The 14,435-nt window shown below is 39.6% G+C and overlaps 1 protein-coding gene across 6 annotated transcripts in view; it reads left to right on the plus strand.

Annotated features, from left to right (window-relative positions):
- LOC140209516 (copine-8-like) overlaps nucleotides 1-14,435 on the plus strand; it is a 669,962-nt gene that overhangs the window by 172,819 nt on the left and 482,708 nt on the right. For 4 of the 6 annotated variants that reach the window (XM_072277770.1, XM_072277769.1, XM_072277773.1 and 1 more), the window contains one exon: nucleotides 750-826. In XM_072277770.1, coding sequence (XP_072133871.1) covers nucleotides 750-826 — 77 coding nt within the window. Of the gene's footprint in view, nucleotides 1-53; nucleotides 63-472; nucleotides 476-749; nucleotides 827-14,435 lie in introns of all 6 variants that reach the window. The other 2 variants (XM_072277771.1, XM_072277774.1) reach the window with 2 other exon arrangements.

The raw sequence follows: 14,435 nt of genomic DNA on the forward strand, positions 1-14,435 counted from the left end.
TAAGGCTTTGGACAGAGGTTGAGCTATGCTGAATGTTGCAACAAGAAACACAGGATGGAAATGTTTAGCAAACTGCACAATTTCACTGCAGCATACCAATTTAAGCATCTTTTAATTTCAAAGTTGTTACCCTCTTTAGTTGAATCAGCCTATGATTATCATCGATCTAATTAAAAAATGCTGTAATGTTGCAAATTTGGATACAGCGAAAGAATGCAATACTGAGCAGGGAAGGCAGCTCCCGATGAAAGAGAAATAGAATTAACATTTCAAAGTAGGTGACCTTTCTTATGACTAAAATGATTTCTCACTTTTTTCTCTCATAGATGCTACTTAGTGTTTTTTTATGAATAATACTTTGTTTTTGAAACATATTTTGTTTTTTTTAAGTATGATTGTCATTATCCATGATTTTGTGCAATTAAAACTTGTGACAGCAAGTAAGCGTGTAGAATGGGGGCAGGGGGAAGAGAAAGTTAAGTAAGTTAATTAGTAAGTTAATTCTAATGATCACCAAATTGTTGAACAAGCAATGTTGAGTGCATTAGTCATCTAATTCCTTATGGGGAAAATTAGCTTTGCAGTTGTTTATTAAGTTTGGAAAGTTTAGCAGTTTACCTCCTTTGACTTTGTATAATCAGCTCTGTGTACGTGTGTGTGTTTGCATATTCTGTGCACACTTGTGTTTGCCTGCATAAATGTGTGTGCATGCATGTAACTTGTGTTAATATGAATTCTTTCTTTTGTAGGATTTTCTGGGTCAGATGTTCTGCACCTTGGGGGAAATTGTAGGCTCACCAGGGAGTCGACTGGAGAAACCATTAACGTAAGTGGAACATGGCTTGTGATTAATGCATCCAGGTACTCAGAAATATTGATGTATGACCGGTGTCATTGCTGATATAAAGTGGAGATACCTATCCACTTTATATCATTTGAACCTATTTGAAAAGGTTCCAATGGAATAGAAATGCAAAGGAGAGATGGGAACAAAGATTGAATCAAGAAAAGATTATCCGCATATGAGATGCACAAAGTGTTAGTTTGCTGTTTGCTCATTGACTGATTAGCAAGAGTCCTTTGTGAAAAGGATTTGGCTTGTCCAATTCCAGTTTCTGCCAAATACAAACTCAGTGTGCATTAACTGTAATACATATGGGAATTCCTCATTCCAAGTCTATAAGAACAAGAATGGTGGGAATTGTAATCCCCTATAAGTTGCATCAAGAATCCTGCAACTTTCTAGAGAACATTTCTGCTGGCTGAATATCTCAACGCTGGCAGTAGTACAGAGATGAGCAAACCAAATGGTATCCAACTTTAGACCTGGAGTTTGGGAGGAGAAGCTTAAACTCCAAAGGATGTTGTCTTTCATGGAGAGATGCTGAGGGAAGAGGCCATCCAAGGACTTAAGGGACCAGATAGGATATATTTTAATTAGGATTCTTTCCACTGAGATCTGTATTGGATCTGCTGCTAATGGGTTGGTAGCTGCGACATACCTTTATTGCTTGGTTGGTCTCCTCAAAGAGGTAAGCATGATCATAGGAACTGGCCCAGATTTTCCAGCTTTCAGGCTGTGAAATCTGCCTATTGAACCAGCTATCTGGCTCAAGGGTAGCGAGCCTATTGAAATTCATGGGAGAAACCTTTGAAACCAGCTGTCAGGAGAATGGTAAGTAAAGGTTTTCATTTGGTTTAATTGCTAGTTTTAAGCATGAGTATGTTTTCACTCACAATAAGAAAGAGAAATAATGTAAAGTCATTTTATCAAAAAAAGTGTAAGCTCAAATTTAAGGGCCCTCTGTTCCTTTAATTATTTTGTTAGACAGTGCAATTTGATATTTTCATTCTCAATGTTCTGCCCTTCTCCATATTGCTGAAGACATTTACCAAGCATCATCTTTATAATGACAGTGTTTAATTCTAAATTTCTGACATTTTGGCAGATGATGTTCCATTCTGTAATGTCATACTTCACTTCAAAACTAGATTGCTTAAAATCCATATTGGCATCTATTTTACTGAAAAAAATTCTGATGGAAGATCATGAACTGCTTCTGAGCAGCAACATCCATGGCTTTACTACCAAGTCATTTGCATTTGCATACAGAAACTGGACATCCATAATAGCATCTGATGAAGTTCTGGACATCACTTCATCTGCATGTGTTTCATACATGCCATCTGCCAACCATTCTTACACATTGTTTCAGTGTACTTTAAGACCATAAGACAAAGGAGCAGAAGTTGACCATTCGGCCCATCGAGTCTGCTCCACCGTTTAATCATGAGCTGATCCATTCTCCCATTTAGTCCCACTCCCCCGCCTTCTCACCATAACCTTTGATGCCCTGGCTACTCAGATACCTATCAATCTCTGCCTTAAATACACCCAATGACTTGTCCTCCACTGCCGCCCATGGCAACAGATTCCACAGATTCACCACCCTCTGGCTAAAAAAATTTCTTCGCATCTCTGTTCTGAATGGGAGCCCTTCAATCCTTAAGTCACGCCCTCTCGTACTAGACTCCCCCATCATGGGAAACAACTTTGCCACATCCACTCTGTCCATGCCTTTCAACATTCGAAATGTTTCTATGAGGTCCCCCCTCATTCTTCTAGATTCCAAGGAATACAGTCCAAGAGCAGACAAACGTCCTCATATGTTAACCCTCTCATTCCCGGAATCATTCTAGTGAATCTTCTCTGAACCCTCTCCAACGTCAGCACATCCTTTCTTAAATAAGGAGACCAAAACTGCACACAGTACTCTAAGTGAGGTCTTACCAGTGCCTTATAGAGCCTCAACATCACATCCCTGCTCCTATACTCTATTCTTCTAGAAATGAATGCCAACATTGCATTTGCCATCTTCACCACTGACTCAGCCTAGGGGTTAACCTTAAGGCTATCCTGCACGAGGACTCCCAAGTCCCGTTTCATCTCAGAACTTTGAATTCTCTCCCCATTTAATTAATAGTCTACCTGTTTATTCCTTCTACCAAAGTGCATAACCATACACTTTCCAACATTGTATTTCATTTGCCACTTCTTTGTCCATTCTCCCAATCTATCCAAGTCTCTCTGCAGACTCTTTGTTTCCTCAGCACTACCAGCCCCTCCACCTATCTTTGTATCATCAGCAAACTTAACCACAAAGCCATCTATTCCATAATCCAAATCGTGATATACAACGTAAAAAGAAGCGGCCCAACACGGACCCCTGTGGAACACCACTGGTTACTAGCAGCCAACTAGAATGGGATCCCTTTATTCCCACTCTCTGTTTCCTGCCAATCAGCCAATGCTCTATCCACGTATGTAACTTTCCTGTAATTCCATGGGCTCTTATCTTGTTTAGCAGCCTCATATGCAGCACCTTGTCAACGGCCTTCTGAAAATCCAAATATACAACATCCACTGCATCTCCCTTGTCTAGCCTACTTGTAATTTCCTCAAAAAATTGTAATAGGTTTGTCAGGCAGGATTTTCCTTTAAGGAAACCATGCTGAGTTCTGCCTATCTTGTCATATGCCTCCAGGTACTCCATAACCTCATCCTTGACAATTGACTCCAACAACTTCCCAACCACTGATGTCAAGCTAACAGGTCTATAATTTCTTTTTGCTTCCTTGCCCCCTTCTTAAATAGCAGAGTGATATTTGCAATCTTCTAGTCCTCCAGAACCATTATTGACTTTTGGAAGATCATTGCTAATGCCTCCGCAATCTCCACAGCTACGTCCTTCAGAACTCGAGGGTGCATTCCATCTGATCTGGGAGATTTATCTACCCTTAGACTATTCAGCTTCTTGAGTACTTTCTGTGTCGTAATTGTGACTGCACACACTTCTCTTCCCTGCCACCTTTGAGTGTCCGGTATACTGCTGATGTCTTCCTCAGTGAAGACTGATGCAAAATACTCGTTCAGTTCCTTTGCCATCTCGTTATCTCCCATTACAATTTCTCCAGCATCATTTTCTATCGTTCCTATATCTACTCTCACCTGTCTTTTACTCTTTGTATACTTGAAAAAGCTTTTAGTATCCTCTTTGATATTATTTGCTGGCTTCCTTTCATAGTTCATCTTTTCCCTCTTAATGACCTTCTTAGTTTCCTTTTGTAAGCTTTTAAAAACTTCCCAATCCTCTGTCTTCCCACTAATTTTTGCCTTCTTGTATGTCCTCTCCTTTGCTTTAACTTTGGCTTTGACTTGTCAGCCACGGTTGCATCCTCTTTCCATTCGAAAATTTCTTCTTTTTTGGAATATATCTGTCTTGCACCTTCCTCACTTCTTGCATAAACTCCAGCCACTGCTGCTCTGCCGTCCTTCCCACTAGTGTCCCTTTCTAGTCAACTTTGGCCAGTTCCTCTCTCATGCCACTGTAATTTCCTTTCCTCCACTGAAATACCGACGCATCGGATTTCGGCTTCTCTTTCTTAAATTTCACAGTGAACTCAATCATATTATGATCACTGCCTCCTAAGGGTTCCTTCACCTCAATCTCTCTAATCACTTCCGGTTCATTACACAATACCCAATCCAGTACAGCCGACCCCCTAGTGGGCTCAACAGCAGGCTGTTCTAAAAAGCCATCTCGCAGACATTCTACAAATTCTCTCTCTTGAGATTCAGTGCCCACCTGATTTTCTAATCCACTCACATGTTAAAATTCCACACAATTATCATAACACTTTCCTTCTGACAAGCCTTTTCTATTTCCTGTTGTAATTTGTAGTCCACATCACTGCAGCTGTTTGGAGGCCTGTATATAACTGCCATCAGGGTCCTTTTACCCCTGCGATTTCTTAGCTCAACTGATAAAGATTCTGCACCTTCCGATCCTATGTCACTTCTTTCTAATGATTTAATATTATTTCTTACCAATAAATCCATGCCACCCCCTCTGCCAACCTGCCTATCCTTCCGATACACCGTGTATCCTTGGATGTTCAGCTCCCAGAGACATGCATCCTTTAGCCAGGTCTCAGTGATGGCCACAATATCATACCTGCCAATCTGTAGCTGTATGACAAGATCATCCACCTTATTCCTTATGCTGCGTGCATTTAAGTATAACATCTTAAGACCAGTATTTGGTACTTTTCGCTTTGATTGCACTGCAACTCATCCCAATGACTGCAAATTTGCCGCGTCACCTGCCTGTCCTTCCTGACATCTTTACTGCTCACTATCTTAGATTTATTTCTGTTTTCCCCTCCTCTGCTCTATCATTCCGGTTCCCATCCCCCTGCCAATTTAAAAGATACTTTAAAAGGTATCTGGGCACGCCAGGCAGCTATTTCATTAAAAGTGTGTGTGTGTGTTTTCCAAAAGGTGATGGTGGGAAATATTGGCATTAGTGTGAGTGTTGTCATTCACCTTTTAGAAGCCACATATACCACCTTCACTTTATTCTGGGTTCTATACACAGTCACACAATCTCCGCTTAGCCCCACTCTCACCACTGAACTCGATTTCATGTTTTGCATCTTGTCCGAACAAAACAATCAGTGGATAATCCTTTAACTACATATGACCTTTTCAATACTGTACCTCACAAAGCCTTGGAGCCTTGTATTATTGAATTTGCAATGGTGGATCACTGACAGAACTTTTGCTGGATCCTTATAACCCACTGACCCCCCCCCCCAAAAAAAAACCTGAAAAAAGCCAAAATTTCTAACCTGTCTTCATTATGTCAACATTGCATTATTCTTTTCATATTCTGGATTTGGTGTTACCCCATCATTCTTTTCTTCTTGGGGGCCCTGAGTTCCACCACTCAGTTTATTATGACCAGCCAGGTGTGTGCTCTGCTCATCACTCTCAAACTACAGGAGGCTTCTACCTTAGTGCTAAGTTTTGTATAAATAGCATGCAGCTTAGTGTTGAATTGGAAGAGCCTTTGAAGATTGGCTCTTTCCTGATTATCTTCCCTCCACCCACCCTCTTCCCAGGACTGTTAGGTTTCCCTGAGTGGACACCTAAGCATTATTATGTTCTCACATTGCTTTTGATTGCTTCTTGGTACATAAAAGGGCCATCCCTTTTGTTGGTAGTTTGCCAAGTAATCAATACTCACTTTCTGCGTAATTGCTTTCCCAGAATCATATTTGTTGTGGGCTTAGTTAAACCTGAACATTAAGCTTCTTCTAAAAATGTTGTTTGAGAAGCATAATACCTCATCTATCTATTACAAATGTGGCTAAATGTAACAGCAACCCCACTGCTTCTTTAATCATCTTTTGTGACTGCTCACCAATCTCAAACTCAACTTTTAATTGAAACTCCAAATCTGCTTCTCTTGCCGCCTACCTCCCATTTGCTCATCCGTGATACATGCCTGCTTCAAATTCCATGTGCCCCCATTTTGTGAGGAATGTCCAGTGCCTGAATAAAATGCTGGTAAAATATACTTTGCTGGTAGCCAAATGCATTCAGGAAGGAATTCTATCATGTTACTTTTGTATGAGTCATCTTTACAAATACCCTACCTTAGTTAGCATAATAGTTGGAAAGTTTCTATGCCATTTATAATCCTGTGAGATCAAATCTAGATGGTCCTTTCAATGCATGTTCGTCGATTTACAACATTGCACTCGGGTTCATTGAGGAGGTGAAAAATTCCTGACTGATCATTTTCGTATGAAACTAGGGCCTCCTTAAAGCTATGAGAATTGATTGAAATTAACTTTGTGCTGTTAATGGCTTCTATTATCATAATAATTTTGCAGTGCTGCTTTATCAGCAATAATGCTTATGTGCAACTCTATGTATTGTACCCGAGCAGTTACTACTGCCGTAGCCTTGGATATTTCCCATCTCCTGTCAGCAAAACAAATGAACGTGGATAAAAGTCATTTAAGAACATTACAGTGTTGTCAACTTTGTAAAATCGACACGTAAAGCATAGCCGTTAAATTGAGGGCAGTGGAAGTTAAATCTCCTGTCATTTGTGAGTCCGTGTGCAGTGCCTGGATTATTACTCAAATCAAATGCAATGCAGACAGTTTTTACTGCAAAGGTTCATGTTGTCACTTTCTATCGAAATGCAGTAGTGCTGGATGTAGATTCTAATCATTGCTAAAAGAAAGTGGATGATTAGAAGGATTCGTCATACAATACATTCATTTGTGAATCTTCCTACACTGCACACATTTTGAAATCAAAAGAGAAAGTAACTGATCCACTCCCAATTCTCCATTGTTACGCAGTTTTCCCAACAGTGCTCATGCTTCAGCAATATATTTGACAATAGAAATTTATGCTCAGTCATTTATAGTAAACTGTTCCGTTGAAGTCAGCACAGGACGAATTGCTTGGTGCCTGGGCAGCAGTTTTCTCTTGCATCTTATTTGAGGTTTTAATCCAGTTTTGTGCCTTCTCTTTTCTACTGGAAAACAATTTATTTCCAAAGTGTTGCTTCCTCAGATTTTTTTTTTGTTTGAAGCTGAACACAAATATTAAGTTCAGGCTACTTGTAGCACGTAGGAATTTGAAAAAATAAAAGTTTAACTTGTATTGAATATAATGCATTTAATTGCATAACAGTGCTGATGCTTTGCAGTACTTCAACTAAGCTAAAAATGTTTTGTTGATGTTTTTCATTTGTATTCAGTGTCTGAGGCTTCTCGCTTAAATGTCCAACAATAATCAGCCAGCATTGATGGATTCCAGTTGGCCTGATGCTGCTTTTCCATGACCACAATGTCCTGGTAAAACCTTTCACCATGCTTGGCACTGGCAGAGCCAAGATTTACAGGGAAGAAGTCTAAACGGGAATGCAGAAAATGAATCTTCATTTTGGATCTCCACCCTCCCCCTCCCACTTTCAAATCTCCTACTATCTCTTCTTTCAGTTAGTCCTGACAAAGGATCTCAGCCTGAAACGTTGACTGTACCTCTTCCTATAGATGCTGCCTGCCCTGCTGCGTTCACCGGCAATTTTTATGTGTGTTGCTTGAAATTCCAGCAGCTACAGATTTCCTAGTGTTTGCGAATGAATCTTTAGTGACATGTTGCACCTCATGGTTTTGTATGCCTGAAGCATGTTGTCAACCAGTTGAACATAGTTTGGTGCTCTGTCGTTACCAAGAAGATTTTCAACAACATCCTTGAATGCTTTCCATGCAGTTTTCTCCAATCTCACTAGAAGTTCTTCAAATTACCTTCACTGATGACCTGTTTGATTTGTTGACCAACGGAATCAAACAGGTCAAAAGGCAACAAAAATGCCTTCCTTAATCTTGGCATCAATTATTCTGACTTGAATTATGAATTGAAGTAACAAATATAGGCAATTTCAAAAAAATGTTGCATGATAGGGAAATTTCATGGTGATTTTCATGAGTGGCAGCAGAAAGTCCATAAGATACACCTACAACTATTCTGGAAGCAAAATCTTTGTTGTCCACCGTTATTTAGTATGTGGTAGAAGGAATATGTCAAATAAAAATCTTGAGTGAGCATGGGAAATGACATTTGATAAGCTGTATGCCTGAAAAAAATGTTCATTATTGAGTTTTATAATTTTACTCAATTCCTTTTACCCACTTTCCTTCTCCCTTAATTTTTGATAATTGGTGTTATGTAAGCTGCCATTTCTTCTTATGAGGGAGTAATTATCATTATTTCATTGTCTCTGGTCAAACCTTCACTTATTTCCCAACCACTGGTGAATATCCATAAAGTGCAACATATTTATTCAACAAGACTAGTCTACTGGCATTTTCATAGCCAACAAAGACAGCAGGCACGTGCAAGCACCACCAATCTAGACTCCTGTTTAAGTGACACAATATCTTGATTTGAAAGTATATTACAGAGGACGCCGGAATTGAACTTCAAACTACAGCGTCCTGAGCTGTAATACCATGGTGCCCCATGAGTGATGCTGTTTATTCATTGTGACTGGCTGCCTACCTGCCTACCATCACTTCAAGGACTTCAATAGCTCAAGGAAGTGCCTTAACATCATCTTCTCAAGGGCAATTAGAGAATCAATTGCTGGCTTTTACAAATGACATCCACATCCTTTTAGTGAATGTAATTTAAAAAAGAACATAGATGCTTGCTATCAACCCACATTTCCTTCACCATAGCTTAAGCTTTTGCTTTTTGTAAAACTAAGGAACAGGGTTTGGAAGATAAAGTAGAAGGTAGCTGATATGAAATGCAGCATAGCATTTTAAAAATGTGCTTCAGGCCACAGTTTCTGCTTTCCCATCTGGCTTCTCAGAAATCCATTCCAATTCACACATGGGGACCATCATTTCAATTTTCAGTACAAGTTTCTATGCCAGTGACATTATTGCCATGACCTGTATCAGATCTTGAAATGATTTCTAAGCAGTGAGGGCATTTTCTGGGTATAGACTGGAATGGTTCATTGGTATTTTCATGGAGTCCTTTATATTGTTGGTCCACACTTCACAGTAGGCAATGACATTGCAAATAATTTAAAAGATTGACATCACATCATGTTCTGAAGAGCCTGTGGTTGTGCCATAATGTTCTAATATATAATTCAAATATGCCCCTTCATGTTTCTTGATAATTTGAGTTTTGGTCACATGACTAGAGTGCTGTCAAATATGATCATAGAATTAACATTAATCCCAAAAATTTCTAATGAACTAAAGTCATAATGGAAATGCGTTCTGACGTCATTTTTTTCCTTCCCTCCATATCTGATGAACTTTAAAAATGCTATTTGCAAGTTGTTTTCCTGAGCTGTATCCTGAATATAGATGTAAGATTGTCACAAATTTTAAACATTGGGTAGTTATGAAATCTTTTGACTAAGAGAAAATGTAAAGCTTCTGGTTAGTTAACATTAATCTAATCTGAGGGTAGGGGGTGGGGTGACAATTACCTTCTTTGCCAGCTGTTTCGCAGATAGGACCTGTTCTTTATGACTATCTCTCTTCTCACCTGCATAACATTGAATGGATTGTGCTCAGTACCTCGTGGCCTGCTATTGAAGTTTCAACTAATCTATGAGTGCAAAATGATGTTAAAATGGAAATTTTGTTCTTGTGGTGTCGAGATAGCTAATTTCTGGCTGATATCAAGTTTTTAAAATAATATTTCATATTTTTTCTCAGTAGATATGTGTCCCTTCCCATCTCCTTTAAGGTTTTAATTTAATCTTTTTCCACTGCTTTTCTTCTTCAGTGCTTCATTTTTCTTTTTTTTTACTTCCCAGTGCCTGTAGAGATTTATATCAGAAATTTGAAATACTAGCTGGAAAATTACATAGCCACAACAGACAAGATATTCTCTAACCTAATCTGTATTTCCCTATGGTGTGATTGTACTCTGAATCCAGAGCTCAGGAGCTGGGTGGGAAGAGTGACATGAGTTGGAAATATAAAAGAATAACTGACAAGAAAATTGAAAATGAGAGGTGAGGGCAGAAAAGATTAGAAAGATAAAAAATAACGAAGCAAATTGAAAAAAAATTAAGACTCGAAAAAGGGAGATGAGAGTGAAGAAACTATATAACAAGCAGCCACATAGAAAGATAGAGACCAAAATAAGATATGACACATAATTTGAAAGCCTAACAGCTGGTAGATAAGTCAGAGAGAAAACAAAATACAGATCCATATAAAGTGGAAGCAAAGAAGACGTGAATATTAATTTTTAACAATATCACCACCTCAGTCTTTAATCATCCTTCTGAGAGTTTTGTATATTTATATTGGTTTAAATTAATATTTTCTATTTTCTGATTTACTGTTCTGTGCAAAAGTCTCAGGCACATATAGCTGGGGTGCCTAAGACCTTTGCACAGTACTGTATTTGTTAACGTAGAGTGGAGAGCAAATGTAGATCTAGCAGGAGCAAAGATGTTGGCAAGGGTGGAGCACCGTGGGAGGTTGGGACAGGTGGCAGAGAAGAAATGCCGGGGTGGGATGGGGAGGAGGTGAGTGGCAGGGGTGGAGACACATAGCCATGCGACACCAAGCAAAGTCATTTGATGCCAAACAATTGGTTTATTGATCATTACAGAATGTCTCTCTGGTGCCTCCTGCTCTCTCCCTCTCCCTTCCCCTTTTTCCAACCATGATTCCCCTCTCCCGGCTCCTTTCCTACTCTCAGTCCTCAGTAGAAATCCGTATCAGAATCAGGTTTAGCATAACTCACAAAATGTCATGAAATTTCTTTTTAGTTGTGGCAGCAGAACAGAGCAATACATAAAGTTACTACAGTACTGTGCAAAAGTCATGTATTTGGCTTACACGCCTAAGGCTTTTCCACAATATAATTGAAGATAGAAATAACAAATTAATAAACAAAGATATTGCAGCATCTGCAGATGTTGCATTAACCTACTGTCTTTCTCAAACTCAGAAAGCTCAAAATAGCTTCACTGCTGAAGAAATCTTTTTAAAATGAAATTACAAATTATATTTCAGGGAAATGCATCTTCCAGTTGGTGAATGCTAAGTTTGTAGAAGCAGCAATTAAATAATAAATAGCTCATTTCTATTAATGCATTTGATTGATAAATATATGTTGGTCAGAGCATGGAGAGGAGGAAGGATGTTGCATCAAATTGAGAAGTTGGAGAAAACAAGTGTGGAGTCAATATGTGGTATTACATTCCAACCGTGGCTTCTGATGAAGGCTGAAGGCAATTCATTTAATTAACAATTATAGCTAACACTAGCCGTGCTATTTGTTGGTTGCATGCCTCAGCAAGTATGCACCACTTAAGTTATTGCAAAGCCTATGTTTCTTAAAATGGAAGATGCATTGTGGCTGGTGCAGACGCTGAAGCTTTTTGACTGGCAATCAGCTATAAGTTACACAACACTGGAGATTGGGATCTCTGGTTCTCAACTCTGAAGGTTTTTCTGGAGAAGCTAGCAAGCTTCTGCAGAGGTTGAAAAGTCCACTGGACAAACACTTACAAAGTAATGGCAGTCATTGAGAACTTTACATGAAGTTCACTAACCCTTGCAGTCAGTTTTTGAGTGGCAGATGCATCTGTTAGATCCACTAGCTTGTCAGTGTGCCACAATCCCATAATTCACCTGACAACAATCCATCAATCAAGCCTCATGCTTCATCTTCAGCCTCGCCCTTCAGTGTCATGCACACAGCTCACAAAGGAGGCCATTAAACTGTGAAAACCATGTCACCCCAGCACACTCTCCCTCACCCCTCCCTACTGGACAAAGTGGGAAACAACCAAGGGCGACAGGGACTCTGCAAACTCCAAACTCTGTGGAGAGAAGTGGGCCACCATTGTACAAATGGCTGTTGCCCAGGTGCTAGTCAGTAATGGGGTAACACCAATGCTATCTGTTTCCAATTTCTCCTCCTCACATTCTCACAAACTACAACTGATAAATAAATACTATAAAGGATGCAGGTTATACTCAATGGTCACCGGCTGAAATACATTCACAAGAACACACAAAAAAAGGAGTATGAGTAGAAATAGTTTCCCAGGCCTTCAGGCTTCTCTGACCATTCAATATGATCATGGCTGATCTAAACTAGCCTCAACTCTTTTAATGTGTCAGTTTTCTACAACCATTAATCTTTCAAGTACACCATGGTAGCGTAGTGGTAAATGTGATAATACCACAGATCAGCGCGTTGGAGTTTGAAGTTCAATCCCAGCATCCTCTGTTTGTACGTTCTCTCCGTGGAATGTGTGTTTTCCCTTGGTGCTCTGGTTTCCTTCCACAGTCAAAAACATACCAATTCAAAGTTCAAAGTAAGTTTATCATCAAAGTACGTATATGTCACCACACACAACCCTGAGTTTAATTTTCTTGCAGGCATACTCAATAAACCCATAATAGAATAATTACCATAATAAAATCAATGAAAGACCACACCAACTTGGGTGTTTAACCAGTGTGCAAAAGTCACAAACATTAAATAATAATAAATAAATAAGCAGTAAATATTGAGAACATGAGATGAAGAGTCCTTAGAAGTGAGTCTGTAGGTTGTGGGAACAGTTCAGTGATGGAGCTATGAAGTTATCCCCTTTGGTTCAGAGTCCAATGGTTGGGAGCCAATTACTACTCCTGAACCTGGTGGTGTGAGTCATGAGGCTCCTGTGCCCTTTTTCCTGAATGGCAAAGTGAGAAGAGAGCATGTCCACTACACAGCAATGGTGGTGGGGGTCCCTGATGATGGATTTTACATTTGTGGACAACCTTTGGTGTAGATCTGCTAAATGATGAGGAGGGCTTTACCCCTGATGGACTGGCCCATATCCACTACATTTTTTAGGATTTTCTGTTTTCTGCTTCTTTACGAGGCTGATACCACTAATAGATTAATTGATCATTGTAAATTGTCCCGTGATTAGGCTAGTGTTAACTCGGGGGTTGCTGGCAGTAATATTTAAAGATAGGAGCCTATTTTGTGCTTTATCTTTAAATAAATATGAATGTATAAATCCTCACCTTAAATAGATCTAATGACCTGGTCTCTCTCTACCACCCTCGGGTGGGGTGGGGGGGGGGTGAGGGGTGCGGGTGGTGGTGGTGGTGGAGAGGGTGTAGAGAATCCCTGAGATTAACTCTTGCATATTGTGCTATGCCAAAGCAAATATGATTGTGAATGACAGAAGGATTCAGGAAGCATAACAGCAGGCCTTTACCTTTTTGCCATTCATCAGCCATTTTTGCCTTGATTCTGAAAATGGACTTAATCTGATCAATCTAATGCATTCTAGTTAGCCCTCCCCCCACCATTTATTATTCTTGTTGCTACACAGCAACGTAAACAATTTAAACCACTTTTTAATAATACTGTTTGCATTGTAAATACATGCAGGTATACTCAATAAATCTAGAATAGAATAATAACCATAATAGAATCAATGAAAGACCACACAATAATATGCCATACGCCTTCAGACAATCCTGGAACATCTGGACTGCAAAGATGCAAACATCAGGATGTTCTTTATCTATTGCAGCTTAGCATTTAATGCTGTTATCCCCTCAAAACTAATCAGTAATCTCCAAGACCTGGGCCTCAATACCCCCTTGTGTAATTGGATCCTAGACTTCATCACTTGCAGAGCCCAGTCAGTTTGGATTGGCAAAAACATCTCATCGGCTACTCCATCAACACAGGAGCATCACAGGAATGTGTACTTAGCCCCCTGCTATACTCACTTTACACTTATGATTGTGAGGCCAAGTACAGCTCCAACACCATATACAAGTTTGCTGCGGGAGATTGAAAGCCTCGCTGAGTGGTGTAATGACAACAACCTCTCACTCAATGTCAATAAGACCAATGAACTGATTGTAGACTTCAGGAGAGGGAAACCAGAGGTCAATACACCAGGAATCATCAGAGGATCAGAGGTGGAGAGAGTCAGTAACATTAAATTCTTGGGTGTCACTATCTCAGAGGACCCGTCCTGGACCCATCTCATAAA

The sequence above is a fragment of the Mobula birostris genome, chromosome 14 (assembly GCF_030028105.1).
Source record: "Mobula birostris isolate sMobBir1 chromosome 14, sMobBir1.hap1, whole genome shotgun sequence".
In the NCBI taxonomy this organism is placed as follows: domain Eukaryota; kingdom Metazoa; phylum Chordata; class Chondrichthyes; order Myliobatiformes; family Myliobatidae; genus Mobula; species Mobula birostris.